This window comes from Hippoglossus stenolepis, chromosome 8 (genome assembly GCF_022539355.2).
Source record: "Hippoglossus stenolepis isolate QCI-W04-F060 chromosome 8, HSTE1.2, whole genome shotgun sequence".
Taxonomy (NCBI): Eukaryota; Metazoa; Chordata; class Actinopteri; order Pleuronectiformes; family Pleuronectidae; genus Hippoglossus; species Hippoglossus stenolepis.
The window spans coordinates 18,510,954-18,527,360 of NC_061490.1; the positions used below are offsets into that span (position 1 = coordinate 18,510,954).

The following is a 16,407-nucleotide window of genomic DNA, read 5'->3' on the forward strand; positions in this document are numbered from 1 at the left end:
TAGCAACGCTGCATTTTTCTAGTTGCTTCACTCAGGAGCTGTCTATTAACTGGGCAGAGTGAAAGCTGCAATGTACTGACAGCTGGTCCTAAGTGTTTTCTTTAGATTCTCAGTGTGGCTGCGGCCATTTTGATCAGATGTATAAATTAGCTGACTTTTGGACTGTAGTTCTAATGTTATTGTTTTAATACAAAGTTCTATATTGCTGTTAACTAAACGTATTAATTTGAGATGTTTGTCTTTCGACTAATTCCAGAAATATCAGCAAATCTGGAGAACTGTTCATCCTATTGGCTTCACACTGTATTTTTTAAGAACACAAGGAAGTGCAGTGTCAAATTTGGTGCAATTTGGACTTCGGTCAATGTATCAATATTATAATATGAATAAACAGACGACCAGCAGAGCGCTGGGACTCAACTACGTCAATCACAACAACAGTGCGTTCATGACAACGGCAACAACAGCTGATTCTCCAGTTCGGGGTTCTGCGGTCGAACAGCTCTTCGTGCAGCAGCGGGGGAGCAGCTTCAGGGTTCTGTGGACTGATTCCTGCAGCAGGTCTTTACTCGCTGCGGCTGTTTCAGAAAGAAAACTGCAACCAGATTCACCACGGGCCAAACAAACACATTCCAAACACTGCACTGCACTCTTTTTGACAAATAGAAGAAAATTCTTTAGTACAAAAACATAACTGTATTCTCTATAGTAAAAAAAACCAACTTTAATTTTAGTTCTGAAACTTAGGCGTCTTATAGCCACCATGAATTCAAAAGTTTCAAACAATACCAAGCCTTAGTCTGAACTGTGGGTTCTCTTGTCTACAAAGGCAGTCCTATCTCTTGCTGGCCAAATACCTGCTTTGAAATGCTGCTCTAATATCACTGCAGAAAGATGTCAAGGGAATGGGAAGTGCGAGTTCAGAGAAAGCACTATATGCCTGACAAGTCATATGGGATGTCTTCACAAGCCTGATTTAGACACTACTACTTCTCCCTGGAGTTTTTTTTAACCCACAGACGCAGCCAGAGACACTGTGTGTCGAATGGCGGAGCCCTGATTGTATTCACACTTTCCTTAGCCAATTTGCACTGTAACAAAGCCTTTGTGTGATTTAAAACGAACTTAAATGGCTTCTTTTATATTGTGTGTTCACTGGAGCCGGAGTAAAAATGGTCACACGTGTAGGACTGACGTGCACTCGAGCAGTGCCTGTGGTTGACAGGAGCGGAGAGGGGTGCAAGTCTGTCCCCCTGCTCTTTGTTCATGGCTTCCAGGAGGAGTTGTCATTCCGCTGTGTCACTTTGTCACTCACTCAACCCGCTACCATCTCCTACTCCTCCTCCTCCTCCTCCTCACGTTCTTCATCCAATTTCCACCCTCCCTTCCTCAATCCATCATAACCTCCCCTGCATGGCCTCCACCTGTTCTGCCTTGCGCACGACATTTACCGCTCCTTCAGAAATTGTGTGTGCGTGCGCGTCTTGCCCTACCGTGTGATTTGTGGCTGATCCCTTTGACAGACCCTCGCTGTTCAAGGACAACACGAGGGGCAACGTGGCCGAGACGTTGTTGTGGCGTGGCTGTGGGAATGGGGACAGGAGCAGCTCTGAGGGAAGAGGAGGAAATGTCAGTGTAGCAGGAAGCTCAGCAAACATGCGCACGCACACACACACACACACCCACACACTTGACTGTACTGACACCTCAACACTTTTACACACTTGACTGAGTCCAGCTCAGACCAGCACCACTGACATCATCCAACCCCTGCTTTCTCTCCTTGTTCCTCTTCCCCTTTGTCGTTTTTCCTTGACATTACCGTTTCCTGTGTCACCTTTTTATGCTCTCTCTTTTATTCTCCTTGCCCTCTCTCTGTGTTTCACACTGTTCTCTTTTTTTCCACCCCTCTCTCAACCATATTCCTTTTCTTCCCTTTTCTCCCTCCCCGCCTCTCCTCCCTCCTACAGAGCCCACAGTGAACCCATCCAATGCTGGCGTGGTGGCGGGAGCTGTGATTGGCTCCCTGCTGGCCCTCCTTTTGGTCGCCGCTCTCATTGCCGTGCTCGTCACCCGTAGCCGCAGGCAACAGCAGGGCTACCGTGCCAATGGCGGCAGTGACATGAAGACGCGCATATTTGGCGGAGGCAAGAAGGCCAGCAAGAATGGCACGAGCGGAGGTGCGGGAACCGGCGGCGTGGGGGGCGGGAACAACAACGGGCCCATCTATGTTTACAACGAGAGCTCGTCCCACCAGGCCCTCGGAGAGAAAAACAACCACCACCAGCCTCTCACCATGGGAAGTCGGCCTGAAGTCGCCGCCACGACACCCACCGCCCAAGACATCCTGTTGAGCAATGAATTAGATGACGCAGAGAGGAGGAAGTTTGATGAGCTGGAGGACGAGGAGAGGTATGACAACTTCACTGGAGGTGCCCCCATCCTTCAGCTCCGCCCACACAACGACCAGGAAGATATGATCGGAGATTACATGGATGACGACATGGAGTCCCAGCGGGATGGCTCCGTCATCTCACGGACTGCAGTTTACGTATAGAGGAGGAGGAGGAGGAGGAGGAGACGGAAAGAGGAGAAAAAAGAGTGATGGAGGATCCCTCCCGAAGATTTTGTGGTTTCCTGTCTGAAAGAAACGAGAAGATGATTCCACTTTTATTTTTGAAAATTGATTTTAAATATATCTTGTTATTAATCACAGCGCAGCCCCAGAGTGTTGCTGATGTCTGGTCCCTGAGAGGTGAAAATCAAACAGAAAAGAAACAACCTGTCTCCCACCACTTCTGCTCATCGCTCTCATTGGGACACTGACAAGAACCCTCGACAGACTAAAGGAGTGAAACTATGTAGTGTAGGAGGAAAATAATGGAATCATGATATAAGCTTTGCTATAGAGGAGGCATCGCACATGCATATTCACTCTTATCTTCACCAAAACCTTAGAAGGGGTTGTCAAGCACTTCAGTTTTGCCTCCTGTGGGAAACCTTTTGTTTTGGTAATGCGTTGTGCTCTGACAGCTGGTTGGTAGTTAGTAGCTAGTGATGGGTTTGTGGGAAAAACATCTAAAGGTTTAGACAGTAACCATCAAGTGATTTTAGAGAAGAGAACAATGTGTTTTCTCACGTCTGGCGAGTTCTCCTTTCCACTCTCTCCACCTTCCTCTCAAACTTAAAAAAATAAAAACAACGGCAGCAATCCATCACAGTAGACACTTGAATTCACACAATTTTAAAAAAACAATATTTGACCCTTATCTGCTGCACAAATGCAGTGGCAGCTGATTTTAACAAAGTAAGTTTGCAGAGTTGGAACCATGTTCTAAACAAGGTATTCAAATGCAAACTTTTGTGCCGTGCCTGGAGGTAAAAGATGGAAAACAAGAGATGAGGGAGTGAGATGTAGCCAATGTGACAGGGTCAAGGGATGGAGAGAGGGATGCAGGAGGACTGGAGAGGAGCACGTCTCTTCTTTTTCTCTTCCTCCTCGTCCCTGTCTCTTCGGAGCGCTCCTGACAGGAGGGGCTTGATTGGTAATGAGCCGTGAAGTCGCTCGCTTAGCCGGGACCAACAGATTGCCACCACTTATCGTTTATGACGTGGCGATTGCACCCTCCTCCCACCTCAATCTCTCTATCATCCCTCCATCACTCCCTCTCTTCACCCCTCTCTCCCAGTGTTTATGGGGAGTTTATGATTTATCCGGGGCAGTGTCGAGGTCAGGGCCACGGAGACCAGGGAAGTATTTTACTGCTCCTGATGTGTCAAACGGCCCACTTACTCTATTCCCGCCCAGCCTGCCCTGACATGCCAGGACTGACTAATCCACCTGGAGTGGCCATGTTCACTCCACCGCACAGACTCTTACCACCTCCTCCTATACGAGGAGTCGTTATAACCCCACCCCACCTCCAACGTGTGGCCGCGTCAGCTTCGATAGATTTTCAATGAGGTCGTGTAATATTTCTTTCCGTTAGCGGATGTTGTTAAATGTAGTGAATTGATCGGGAAACATAAAAGGTTGCGTCCACACTAAAGCTATGGGAGTCATATTGACTCACAGGCAACAAGCAGGGAACAAGTCTTTTACGATGCAGCTTCGGGGCTGATTGTTCCCTGACTGTTAATTTATCCTTGTAACGAGCCACCTGAGGCCGACTCAAAGAAACATTGTGCTGCGGCTGCTGTGCACCGCCGTCTTTGAGGCTCAGTGTGTACACGTGCGTGCGTCACTGTATCTGCCACTGGATGACTGTGATGGACAATCTTGGAGAGAGGCTCCACTGCAGCTCCTCTAATCACGCTTTCCCTGGACCTCTAATCAACTCCCCTTTGACCCACTGGGAATTAGGGGGGGAGCATGGTCGAGATGACTGTACTGACCTCTGCGGTGGCCCAGCAAAGATCTGGGTTGCCGTGCGCTGCAGGTCATGAGGTCAAACGCAGGGTGACCCATTGCCAAGGGCAAGGATGACTGCACTTGCCCGCATTTCTTATCACGGCTGTTTCTACCCTTGAACTATAGACGTGAATAGAGTTGGACAGTCCTCGCTTGCCATTGTGATGGCTGTTAACCTTTAGAGAGGTGGAGAGAGACTAGGAGGCAGACGACAAAAATAGAGACAGCGTTTAGTGGTTGAGCACCGTCTGGCATATTGTAAGCCGGTGTGTTCAACAGGATTATTGTCTAATGGCCTTAGTTTCTACATAAATGCAGCTCCTGTCAAACTGGGGTACAGTACATTTACTGAACACAGGTGATCTGTCGCAACCACTCAAAATAAAAATGCATTACTTATTTTTGCACTTGTGTGTGTCACCACTGCAAAGAGTGTAATGAGGGTAATACTTGGGGGGGGGTAAGAAAAAGAAAAAATCGTGACAAGGGACAAAACTGCTGTATGTACATTTTGGTGTCAGGTATCTGTGTACTATATATGTAAGCATTTTTATTTTTCTCGTGAAAATGTGGATATTTATGAAAAATGTAAATATCAGATCAATGGAGCCGGTGTTGCCAGTGCTGTGGAAGTGGTGATGAAGAACCCGTAAGGCCACATGTCTCAGAGGGCATTCAGAATGTAACTTTTAATGAGTACCTCAGCAGTTTGGTTGTTTTTAACACACTGAACTGACTGAGCTTAGTTTACCTGAAGCCTAAAATAATATATGCTTGTATATTTTATATGTGCAAGATAGCATTGCCTGCATTTCCACACAAGCACAGTTATTTATTTTTTTTTGCACAATTGGCTTCTCCCTCTCCTTGACAGATGCCCTGCACAATACAGAAATACACACAGTACTCAAAACTTTAACCACACTAGAGATGGTCTGTTTGTTGGCTCTGTGTGTGTGTGTGTAGTTGTCAGTGTGTGTTTTCCTGATGCTCTGGGGCTTAGGGACATCTCTATCTCTGACGTTGGGGCTGTAACCTGAATAGCCACCCTTTTGTCACCACGGAAACCTGGCAAACCGGGGTATTATTGTGCATTTGGAAGACTCACATGCACACACACACACACACTGTGCATATACATATGTACTGTACGTACACATCTGCAGAATGCAGAGAAACATTCGCCCACACACAAAAAAAAACCTCAGTCACTCTCATTATGCTCACTCCCACAGCCAAACTGTGCAGAAGACACCTCATACCTGACAACTCTGCCATCTCCTGACACAAGCCCACACAAATACGCATGCATAGCTGCACACAAACACACAGAGTCACACACAAACTTTTTTCCCTTCTTGCCCAGTGGCTCCGTCAGGACATATACTGTGTCCTGTTAGAGTGGAAAGAATTGCAGCACGATGCGTTCCCCGCTCCGCTGCTCTCCATTCCCGCAAATAGTCCAACCCCGTTTTCAAAACATTGACCAAGTAGAACAAAGGCTGCCACATACATTCAGGGATGCACACCTCTCACCTCCTGTCAGAGCAACAGACTTTTTAGGAAACAGTTTCTCATGTGTCCGTCCCACTTTTGTTCTACACATGAGATATAAGCCTCTATAAAAAATTTTAAAAAAGCCACTGCGCTGACCTCCTCCTCCTGCAGGATTCATTTTAGATTTCCTCAACTTCTTACTCGGCTCCAAACGTCTGTTTTCAATTTTTCTCACTGCCACCTGCGGCACCGCGACCACCTCCACACAAATGCACACACACTCTTGCCACTGACCTCTGCACCCAAGTAAAAGTTATCAGACAAAATGCTTTTAGAGAAATCCACGATACTGGTCTTGGCTCTAGCACAAGGTTAAATTGTGAAACTGTCCAATATTTTCTGTTTTTTTTAACCAGAAAGCCACATACTGTTGCTTTTTCTTCGGCTCCACACATCTGATGACTAATCAAAGCCTTAACGTTTCCCATCTCACTCGTCAAAGAAAACAAAAAGAGAAAACCTTCCTGTGTACATAGTATAAATATATAAATATGTAGCAGAGGAAAATTACTAATTTATGGTGTCACGTTTGTGTATTTCTCAGTGACGGCAAGCATGAAGAATTTATTTTCTCCTATTACAGTTTCTCCTCTTTTCTGTTATTTTGCAGTGCTTTATAATTTATGTTTTCTGAGTGCTTTATTCATGACTGCTGCGCTGTGATTGCTGCCAAAACTGGCAAATGTGCTTCTTCTATACAAATGAACTGTACACACGTCGAAAAAAGTCTTACCCCAAAATGTGCTTTTTATTATTGACTGCTCTGTGTAAAAGGTGTTTTTCTCTTTTGTATCTTTTTTTAATTTTAAATTTGTTTTTTGTTCTTTTAAAAAAGACCGAATTACAGTTGTCACTATTTTGTGTCAAGTCTTTCTATATTTTTTCGTATTTGGTTGCTATTAAAGACTTCTTGAGTTTTCAAATGTCCCAGCGTTGCAGCGTGTGGTATCTGTTTCCCCTCGTCTTCCCTCCGCCTCTTTAACACTTCAGGTTATCGTGGATGATTGAGGAGCCGGATTGAACTGAAGCGCCAGTCATTGATTCTCACTGATTAGATTTATAGATTCATTGATTGGGTTATGAAGTGGCCTCTGTTTCTTGTCACCCATCATTCTCACTCCACACACAGAAACCTGCTGCTATTTTTTTTCTCACTCATTTCCTGGTCGGGCTGTTTGTCTTGTTTCAGCTTTGATAAATCTGTGCGTTTGTGCCAACACAAGTGCGATAACGGGCTTATGGGAAACTGAGCTCAGAAATATGAGAAGCCATTTTGTCGGTTACAGTTGTGCTGTGCTGAAGCTCCACCTCCTCCCAGTATCGCTGATTTGTATATGTATCCTGGTTGGCTGCAGTTAACTTGCTGCCTTGGTAACAGGTGTATGAAGGAGCATGCTGTAGTAGTTTAAAGGGCACATGTTTCAGATTTTTTCACCTTAGCATGACTATAATGAAGAGCACATGCACTCTCATTTCGAGATGTATAATCATTATTCTCACCGGGGCCCCGAACACCTCTCAGGGAAAACATTCTGCACAGACGCAGCGAGGAGAGGACCGAGTCGAGGAATGTTGCACTGTAGCTTCAGTGGTTTTCCTGCAGGGAGGCAGTTTGTGTTTTCAGTGGGGGAATGTGCAGGCCAAGCTGAAACTGGCTGAATGGAGCGCCTCTCAAAGGCTGCATTGTTTGAACTGTGACAAAACCAAACTGGTTTGGTCAAATTTTAACAAAAGGCCACGGTGAGGGTTGTCCATGTGTGTACAGGTTTATCTATGAATGTGGTGGCCCGTGAGTGCATGTGCGAGGTCATGCGTGTGTGTGCACCTGCCGTGTTTGGTCAACATACAATAACGCCCTCTGTGTCCCCACCGAAAAACAAAAATCAAGTTGTGTTGTTAACGTCCTCAGAACATTGACAGTCGGTTTATGGCGGTTATGGCAGTGTGTCCTCGATGAGCCCATCGTGTGTGCGTGGGGGGTGTGTGTGTGTGTGTGTGTGTGCATGTGTGTGTCATCCTGGCTCTTTGTCACAGTTCATTTTTGTAGCAAGCTTCTTCTGTCAATGCACAGCCATTTACTGTGAGTCCAGCCCACCATCTGGCCTCTCTAATTGCTTTGGATTTGAGGCTGGCGAGATAGAGAGCACTTACACACAGACACACACTGACTCCTTTGGTTTTTCTAGCTGAATGTAAAAGACACGGGCGCAGCAGAAAATGCTTTTAAGCTGCAGACGGGGGTAAAAGCTTGTGCATCACTTGCATTTTTGTCTGCATTCGTCAGACAGGAGAAAAGGTATTCACCTCATAAGTGGTGACCCCGTGACGAGAAACCTGGTCTAAATGAACGCCGTGCAAATAACCTGGATATGAAGCCAAAGTGACAGCAGCTACGCCGAGCACCACCACTGTGTTGAACATTAGCTTACAGTGATGAGACATGGTGCAGTGCCCCTGGGCAAGACGGCTAGCTGGTAGTGGCCCTGTTTATTCTAAGTTGTTTGTGTGTGTGTGTGTGTGTGTGTGTGTGTGTGTGTGTGTGTGTGTGTGTGTGTGTGTGTGTGTGTGTGTGTGTGTGTGTGTGTGTGTGTGTGTGTGTGTGTGTGTGTGTGTGCGCGCGCTTGCCATATTTGACAGTGAGCATGTGAGCGTGTCCTCTGTTCATGCAGTGTGCTGAAGAAGTATGTTCGTGTTTAGACACCCGCTGAGTGCTGCGCTGGGTTCGTACAGATCAGATCGCTATAGAATGTTTGCAAGTGTGAAAGTGACCATGGATTCAGGAAGTGTTATCAGATTAGTGTGTGTGTGTGTGTGTGTACTGTCTACATATGTATTTTCTATAGCTCTATATTGAACTTCAGCTCCGGCAGCAATGCTCTGGCACAGTGTTGATTTAAACATTTGAGTGTGTGTGGGTGTGGGTGTGGGTTGGGTGGGGGTTAGAGACACCTACTCTCGTCTCTATGCTGATAACTGCTAACGCACTGCTCCTCATTTAACCTCTCACCCTCCAGCTCCAGGCCTGACTAATAAATCCCAGAGTGAGTGATGAATGGCCAGGCCTGTTGCATGGATGTCTGAGTGATGGATGCAGTGACCTGGGCGTTGACGAGGATTAAAGCAAGTGTCTGCCTCTGACCCCAATTATGAAAGAAGCTTCCTGCATATTTTTTTATCGGCTCTTTCTTTGCCTGTGGTGAATCCTCAAATCTCCGGCTACAGTTACTGGAATAGTTGTATGTGTTAACAGACTTTGTGACCCTCGGCACGGAGACGAGGCAATTAAGGAGTTTTTATGGCAAAACAATGGAATGTACTGGCCAAGTCAGTCAGTCAGTCTGACCTCAATCCCTGCACATGTTCATTTGCTGAAGAATAGACTGACGGAGAAAAGCTCCTGAGGAGGGTGAGACGATGAAGATGGCTGCAGTATAAATCTGACAGAGCATCACAAGGACAGATAACAAGTGTCTGCTGATGTCTGCTGGGTTAGATGAGTTTTTCAGAGTTTAACGCCAGATGCCTTTTCTCTTCATACTGTACAATAAGACCAAGTGTCTCCAGCTAGCACCTCTTTATAGCTGCTCTGTGGCAAAGTGGTACTTTGAGCTAAATGCTCATGTCAGCATGCAATTATGCTCTCAGTAACAATACTGATGTTGAGCATGAAAGTGAACAGCCAGAGGCCAGAGGAATCATGTTTTCAGGTTGTCTGCATAACGTCCCTTTCTTGTGAACACGTTAAGGAAATGTCTTCAAATGTGGTTAAAACATTCACTTGGACACAAACATGAACTGATTGTAATTTGGGAGCAAAGGTCAAAGTTACTGTGACCTCACAAAACCCTTGTTTGCCTCGAGAGAGACCTTTTTAAATTTGGTACAAACATTCATTGGACTCAAAGACGAACTGATTAGATTTCAGTGGTCAAAGTTAAAGGTCGCATGGCCAGTATGTGGACTGAAACCATGCTAACTCGCACTAGCTGAGGCTGCTGGACATATTTTATAAAAATATAGTTTTATTATTTAAGTGTTGGACCATGTTGGCACTAGATTAAAAATGGTGGGGGTCACCAAAATGATTAAAAGTTTAATATAAATTCAACAGTTGTTGAAGCATTTCACTCAAAACTAAATTTGCACCACAAGGTGAGGATCACTGAAATCAGTAGGAATCATCTTCCAAGGACCATGAAAGTCTGAAAAATGTCATTTCAATCCATGTTGTAGCTCAAATGAATGATGATAATAATAGTAATATTAATGACTTAGATATTTATATATTTCCTTTCAAGGTTTTCAAAGCTACTTCACAGAATGAAGAAATAATATTCAGTACTGTAACCTCACAGTACAAAGTCTCACAGTACTGTGCTGTATTTCCCACACCCAGTTATTACTTTCACTCTTTGTTATCTTGCTCACATGTCCTTGTTTCATTTAAATACAATTTAAATCATTTCAATAAATTTAAATCAGTATATTTTAAACTTAATTTCACACTGTCTGAGCCAGATTGTGACAGATTCCGTTTATTTTCTTGCCACGGTGGTTTGTGAAGGTTAAATTGGCTCAAGACGTTGGTGCAGTCGGTGTTTTTGTGGAAATGATGGGACGATCATATCTGTTCTAATCTGTGTTCTCGTCTAAGTTTGTTTACATTTGTTGAGCTTGTATTTGGTGAATCCTCGGGAGAACAGCCACTCATCCATTGTTTAATCTTGAAACATGCAGTGACTTTGAAGAGGGAGATTTAAATCTACCTGAATCTTATTTGTAGCAACCTAGACAATATTGTTATCATCTTAAGCAAAGCAGGTAAAACCAAAGTACAGAGGAAGTCACATTTGTAAATTATCACAGGAAATTGGAAATCCTATGATTCCTCTTCCCTTTGCGGTAAACTACAACATCCGATCTCCTGGCTTCTGGTCATTGAGTGTGTTGATGTGTTTCTGCTACACAGACACACACTGATAAATACACACGCAGGCAGGCAGACAGACCGAAGTGGATGCTCCTGTTTCCCCTGGAGGCCACAGGGCGTTTACTCTTCCTGTCCTGTGCTGACAGGGGCTTGGAGGTAACAGGGTGGTTGCAGTGCATTGTTGGATGAGGCACGTCTCTCCCCGAGGTAGCACATGCTTGGCCAACTGCTGGGAGGGCAGAGAAGGGCAGGGAGAGAGCGATAGAATGAGGGTGGTGCTATGGAGGGAGGGCACAGAGGGCGTCCATGATGTGTGGAGAGCGAGGAGGACGTGCGGGGCTGAGATCTGAGGCCTTGTGTTTTGGCAGAAGCTACAGACAGCGAGCTGGTGTATAAATTTAACAGTGACTGATGCAAGATTGAATAAACAGGGAGAAGATGAGAGGAGGAGTTTGGGAGGATGGAGAGAGCAAAAGGGCGAAAATAAGAACAGAGGAAGGGAGGAGAAGCCTGATTAAAGATGGAGTGGAGACGGCTGAGCGAAGGGAGGAGGATGATGAGCGCTGAGTTGTTGCAGCTGTGTTGATTTAGCTTCTACCAGATCGCACATTGTGTGTGCGTGCACGTTTCGTCTGTCTGTCTGTCTGTGTGTGACAGAGAGACGGAGAGAAGCTCTGACATCCTCAGAACGCCGCTGACCTCAACGCATCTGCACAAACACCAACCTGGACCAGATGGAAGATGCTTGCGTGTGTGCAAGAGTTAAATAAGCTACAAAAGGTCTTCATGCGGTGACTTACCTGGAACAAATCCTGTTCTGGAAAATGAAAAACAAAGAACATTATGTGAATGCAGTATGACCACCAGGGAGTGTAGCTTTGAGCTAAGTGTGCACGTGTCTGTCTGTGTGTGTGTTTGTGTGTGTGTGTGTGTATGAATAAAAGAGATTTATATCAGGGAAAGAATGGTTTGTTGCTGCTCCTAAGAATAGATTCTGTGACGGAAATGATTTTGATGCTGTGTGTGTGTGTGTGTGTGTGTGTGTGTGTGTGTGTGTGTGTGTGTGTGTGTGTGTGTGTGTGTGTGTGTGTGTGTGTGTGTGTGTGTGTGTGTGTGTGTGTCATTTTGTGTATATTTGCCCTGGAGTGCATTGCAGATCAAATGCACTTGCTGTTTAATTCACCGTCTCAACAGGCAGCTCTTACAAAGTACATGCACGCACTGACACACGCACGCCTGCATACACTCAGATCCAAACATACAGAATGAGAGATGAATATGAAGATAAAGAAAACAAAAATCGGTCTGCAAATACTTGGTGTGAGGGACTTGAGATTGTCTCCTGGGGACTGCCAAGTCGAGTAAATGCTGGATGATTGTGCTCATGTTCATTTGTGCATGTAACTGCTGTGCAGATGTTTGCCTGCCTCACAGTATGGAATATGCTTGCAAATGCAGGCTGTGTTGTGTGTGTGGGAGTTTAACCAGAAAAAAAAAAGTTTCTGTTTGCTGTTGAATAACTAATATTTGTAGTGTTGAGTGTATCTCTCCTCCGTTAGGTGTTTGGATGTTAGATGACAATGTGACCCCTACTTATATCACTTAAATTTATTTGTTTATCATGATATCAATGACATTATGCTCTGGTTTTGAAATGAATTACCATTAAGACAGAGACATGCAGGCAACAGCACATATAAATTAAGCAAAATTATCAGAAAGAAATTAAGATAAGACGTGCTCTTCTCAAAATGTTCTGCAACGCCAAATATATATGTTTGCAATAAATAAATTATATTGCTATAGTTCGACCATGTATCACATATTAAAATATAACTATACCATTTTGCGACTACATTATTATTGTATTCTTATATAATATCATAAGATACATTATGATACAGTATGTTTTTATTATAAATGCTTAATATAATGTATAGTTTATTTAACACAATTTGCATAAATGCATATTCAACACTAAACACTAGTCATCCCCCTGCAGTTCTGTGTTTCTGTATTGTCTGTATTTCCAGTGTAAGTGTGTTGCTACACACAATGTGGGGAAGTAGACCGGACTGCGAGCCTTCATCAGCAGTGATTTTTATCTGCACTGGCCGGTTCCCCTGCAGAGTTCAAGTCTTCTCTGCTTTCTTTGTTTGACGTGAAATAACAGCCTCTAGTGCACAGAGAACTGTCAGACCTTCATGAGATTGTGTGTGGTGTGTGCTCATGTGCATGTGTCATCGCCTCCTTTATATCCACAGACTGCTTCCCTATTCATCTTAAATGTCTGTCGTCTTATCGAGACATCTCTTTTCGCTGTAATCACTTCTCCTGCCCCTTCCTCTTCTCTGCGGCTCCTATCGTCTCATCGTCTGCCGTGGACTAAATGTTGGGGCATTGTAAAACCTGTTAAAGGACGTGTGCGATTTTGTGTGTTTTTTTGTGTGCGTGTAGCCCTGTATGTGTGTGTCTTTTGAATTATTACAGGCAGCGCTGTCCAACCAGTCCCAGGGTGTAAAATCCTCACTAATCATTCCACTTCCTCTTTTCTCATTTCTCCAATCTGTTGCTGTTGAAATCAGAGGCACTATTATAAAGGTGAAAATACACTGATTAATTATTTTAACCTTTTAATTATAAGAAACACACAGTATTAAACCACTCCAAGCTGCCAGACGCTGTCCTTAACACTCATGCCTGTGTATATTTACATATGTACATAGACTGTAAATGCACGTAGACCCAGTGTGTGGAAAGAGAAGCCAATGCGATAGTGCCTGAAACCTGTATTCTCTTAAAAGACCAGCAGAGGGCGACTCCAGAAGATGAATCTACATTTCCGTTGATTTATAACATCAATAAACATTTTGATAAGGAGTTTATCGTCTCGATAGTTAGTTTCAAGTATTATTAAATACATTATGACCATTTAGTAAATTATGGTCCCATATAGAGTAAAATATACAATAAAATATGGTCTCATTGAGGCATTTGTACATGTGATTGACAGCTAGTACTGTACAACGGATGCAGGTTGCAGTAGTGGGTGGGCGTGCAGGGTCTTTTCTAATATGGTTACTTCTGGTTCCAAAAAAACAAGATGGCGCTCGACAAAATCCCAAACTCGAGGCTTCAAATCCACTTGGTCCCATGAAGGGTGACTGTGGCGATCCAGGACTACAACACATGCTGTGGCTCTCCTGTATGTCTGTGGCCCCTCCTCTGCTACAGCGTGTTCAGTGATTTTAACAATGTCGCCCGTCCCTCAACCCCTCGGTGGAGGAATCATTGGAAGCAGCCCTGAAGAGCATTTCTGTGTCGAATACGAGGACGAGTGTAGATTTTAGAAAGAGCTCCGCATTGCCATGCGAAGCACAGCGACGCTGCACCATCCCCTGTCCCTTCAACTGTCAGCTCTGGGCGGTGATGGGATAAAATGGTCCTGAACGGACAAAAGGTCTTATCATAGAGGAGGAAATTAAACGTTATTCAAATTTGGCTTTTGGCATCACAGACCCTCTCTACGTGAAGTGTTTATAAACAGGAGTCGTTTATTGCTCTCACAAATGTGAATGTGATCTTTGCCACCTTGACAGTAATAACTGGTTCATCCCACCCTCGGCGCTGTGATTTGACCGCCCTGCCTCCAACAGGAGCAGGGGGTGGAAACATTAGAGCAGAATTATGTTTTCCTCTGTGTGTAATAGCTGGAACTTCTTTGTTGTGCACTTACAATAGCGTGTGAAGTGCAAAAATAGACAGTACAGAGCACGCACAGGCTGCATGCATGCAGGGCCCAGAATTTGATTAATTTATGTTCCAGTACATTTCAGTTTCCTAAGTCATTACCCTCCCAAACGACCATCATTCCCGGGAGCTTCAGACAAACACAACTCTTACAAACAAGTGCGTGCTTTGGTCCCATCCGTACATTTCTGGTCGGTTTATCACTGTGTGCGAGTGCAGCGGTTTACATTTTCTCTCCGGGAGTCTGTGTGTCATCATATCGCTCCCAGTTCCCGGTTATTTATCTGTGTATTACACTCACTGTCCAGGTACTGCTCGCAGGTCGTTTATCCTCCACAGGTCCCCACCATCCTGATATATGGAGCTGTTAGATTTCTATATCCCGGCACTCTGCCTGCAGAGCAAACATACTTGCATATTGTAGTGTCGAGCACGGTGTGTTTCTGGGTGTGTGAAAGGCCAAGTGTGTGCATTGACTTCAGTTTTTCCCCGGTCATTTATCCTATTTTAAGGCCCTTTACTCTGCTGTCCTCCTCTTAATGCCACTTTTACACCAGTGCTTCAGGCTTTTCTGTCGCCCAATTGCAATTCATTAGCATGGAGAGGTGGGAGAGGTACAAAGAGACTTTGGCAGTGTGTGGTTAAACGTGGCTTCTTCCCAGTTTTCACACTGTAGTGTTTACCCAATAGAATTTCAGTTAATAAGTATTTTCTTACTTAGATTAATCTGCAGATTGTTTGTGATTCATACTGTAAAAACAAAATGTCAGAAATCATCAGAAATATCCTAAAAGTTGAGAGGGGTGTCTTCAAATGGCTTGTTTTTCTCTCTGGGTAGAAATTGAGCATTCAAAAATATTCAGTTTCATATCGCAAAAAAGACATAGAGAAGTTAGAAATCCTCCAAATTCTGAATAGTCTGTGATTGAATTAGATTTTTTTGCTTGGAGAAACTCAACAGTTGCAGGTTATTTTTCGGTCACTGAATGAATTGTTTCAGTTCCTTTAACAGGATGAGGATGTGATGTTTTCCTGTTTGTTTGGAAAAGACAAACACAACAGTATTTTTCTGTTACTCTTGCAAAAAAAAAAACACTAACACCTACTAAAATGTGATTATTGTCTGCAGTGGGAATGGGTACAATTGGCGTTCACTCCCAGATCAAAGGATTCTACAGTAATCACAGGTTTTCTCTCTGGCTGGTGAGACAGTGTCTCAGTTTACAATGATTTTAGGGGGTTTATTAGCGTTTCCTTAAAACAGCACGTATACCCACTAATTTGAATGTAAAAGACGGTTTAGTGAAGTAGTTGAAATTAGTTTCAGACATCTTTAACTGGAAAAACAAATTGGATAAATGTGGCTGTAGCTATTTGACACATGTAAAAATGGTTGTATGCAAATGTTTAGACATTTCCTCAGTTCACATTCACCGTGTGTTGATGTTGGCGCTCTGGTGTGTTCGAGCCCCCCCAACCCCTCTCAGCGAGGAGGCAATGTATTACTTGTCTTGGTGCAATGAGCCAGGCCTCGTATTAGGCAGGTTGAGCTGCAGGGGGAATTTTGTAACACTTGACCTGTTTCACTGAGTCATTTGTGTGGATGGAGAAAGAAAGAGAGGGAGAGAGCGAGTGGGGGAGTGGAGGGGAGGGCGGTGGGGGGTGGTCGGGCATGCAGCACAAGTGGTTTAGGGGTGATTGGAGGGATGAGTGACAATGAAAAGTGAGAGAGAGAGAGAGAGAGAAAGAAAGAAAGAAA

General features: G+C 44.3%; 1 protein-coding gene across 4 annotated transcripts in view; it reads left to right on the plus strand.

The window, feature by feature from the left end:
- The window catches only part of LOC118113194 (nectin-2), an 82,564-nt gene that overhangs the window by 41,730 nt on the left and 24,427 nt on the right, over positions 1-16,407 (plus strand). For 2 of the 4 annotated variants that reach the window (XM_035162665.2, XM_035162668.2), the window contains exon 7: positions 1,971-6,895. The exons of the other annotated variants lie outside the window; for them this stretch is intronic. In XM_035162665.2, the coding sequence (XP_035018556.1) occupies positions 1,971-2,557 (587 nt within the window). In that variant the 3' untranslated portion in view covers positions 2,558-6,895. Of the gene's footprint in view, positions 1-1,970; positions 6,896-16,407 lie in introns of those variants that run through there. 4 annotated transcript variants of the gene reach the window in all.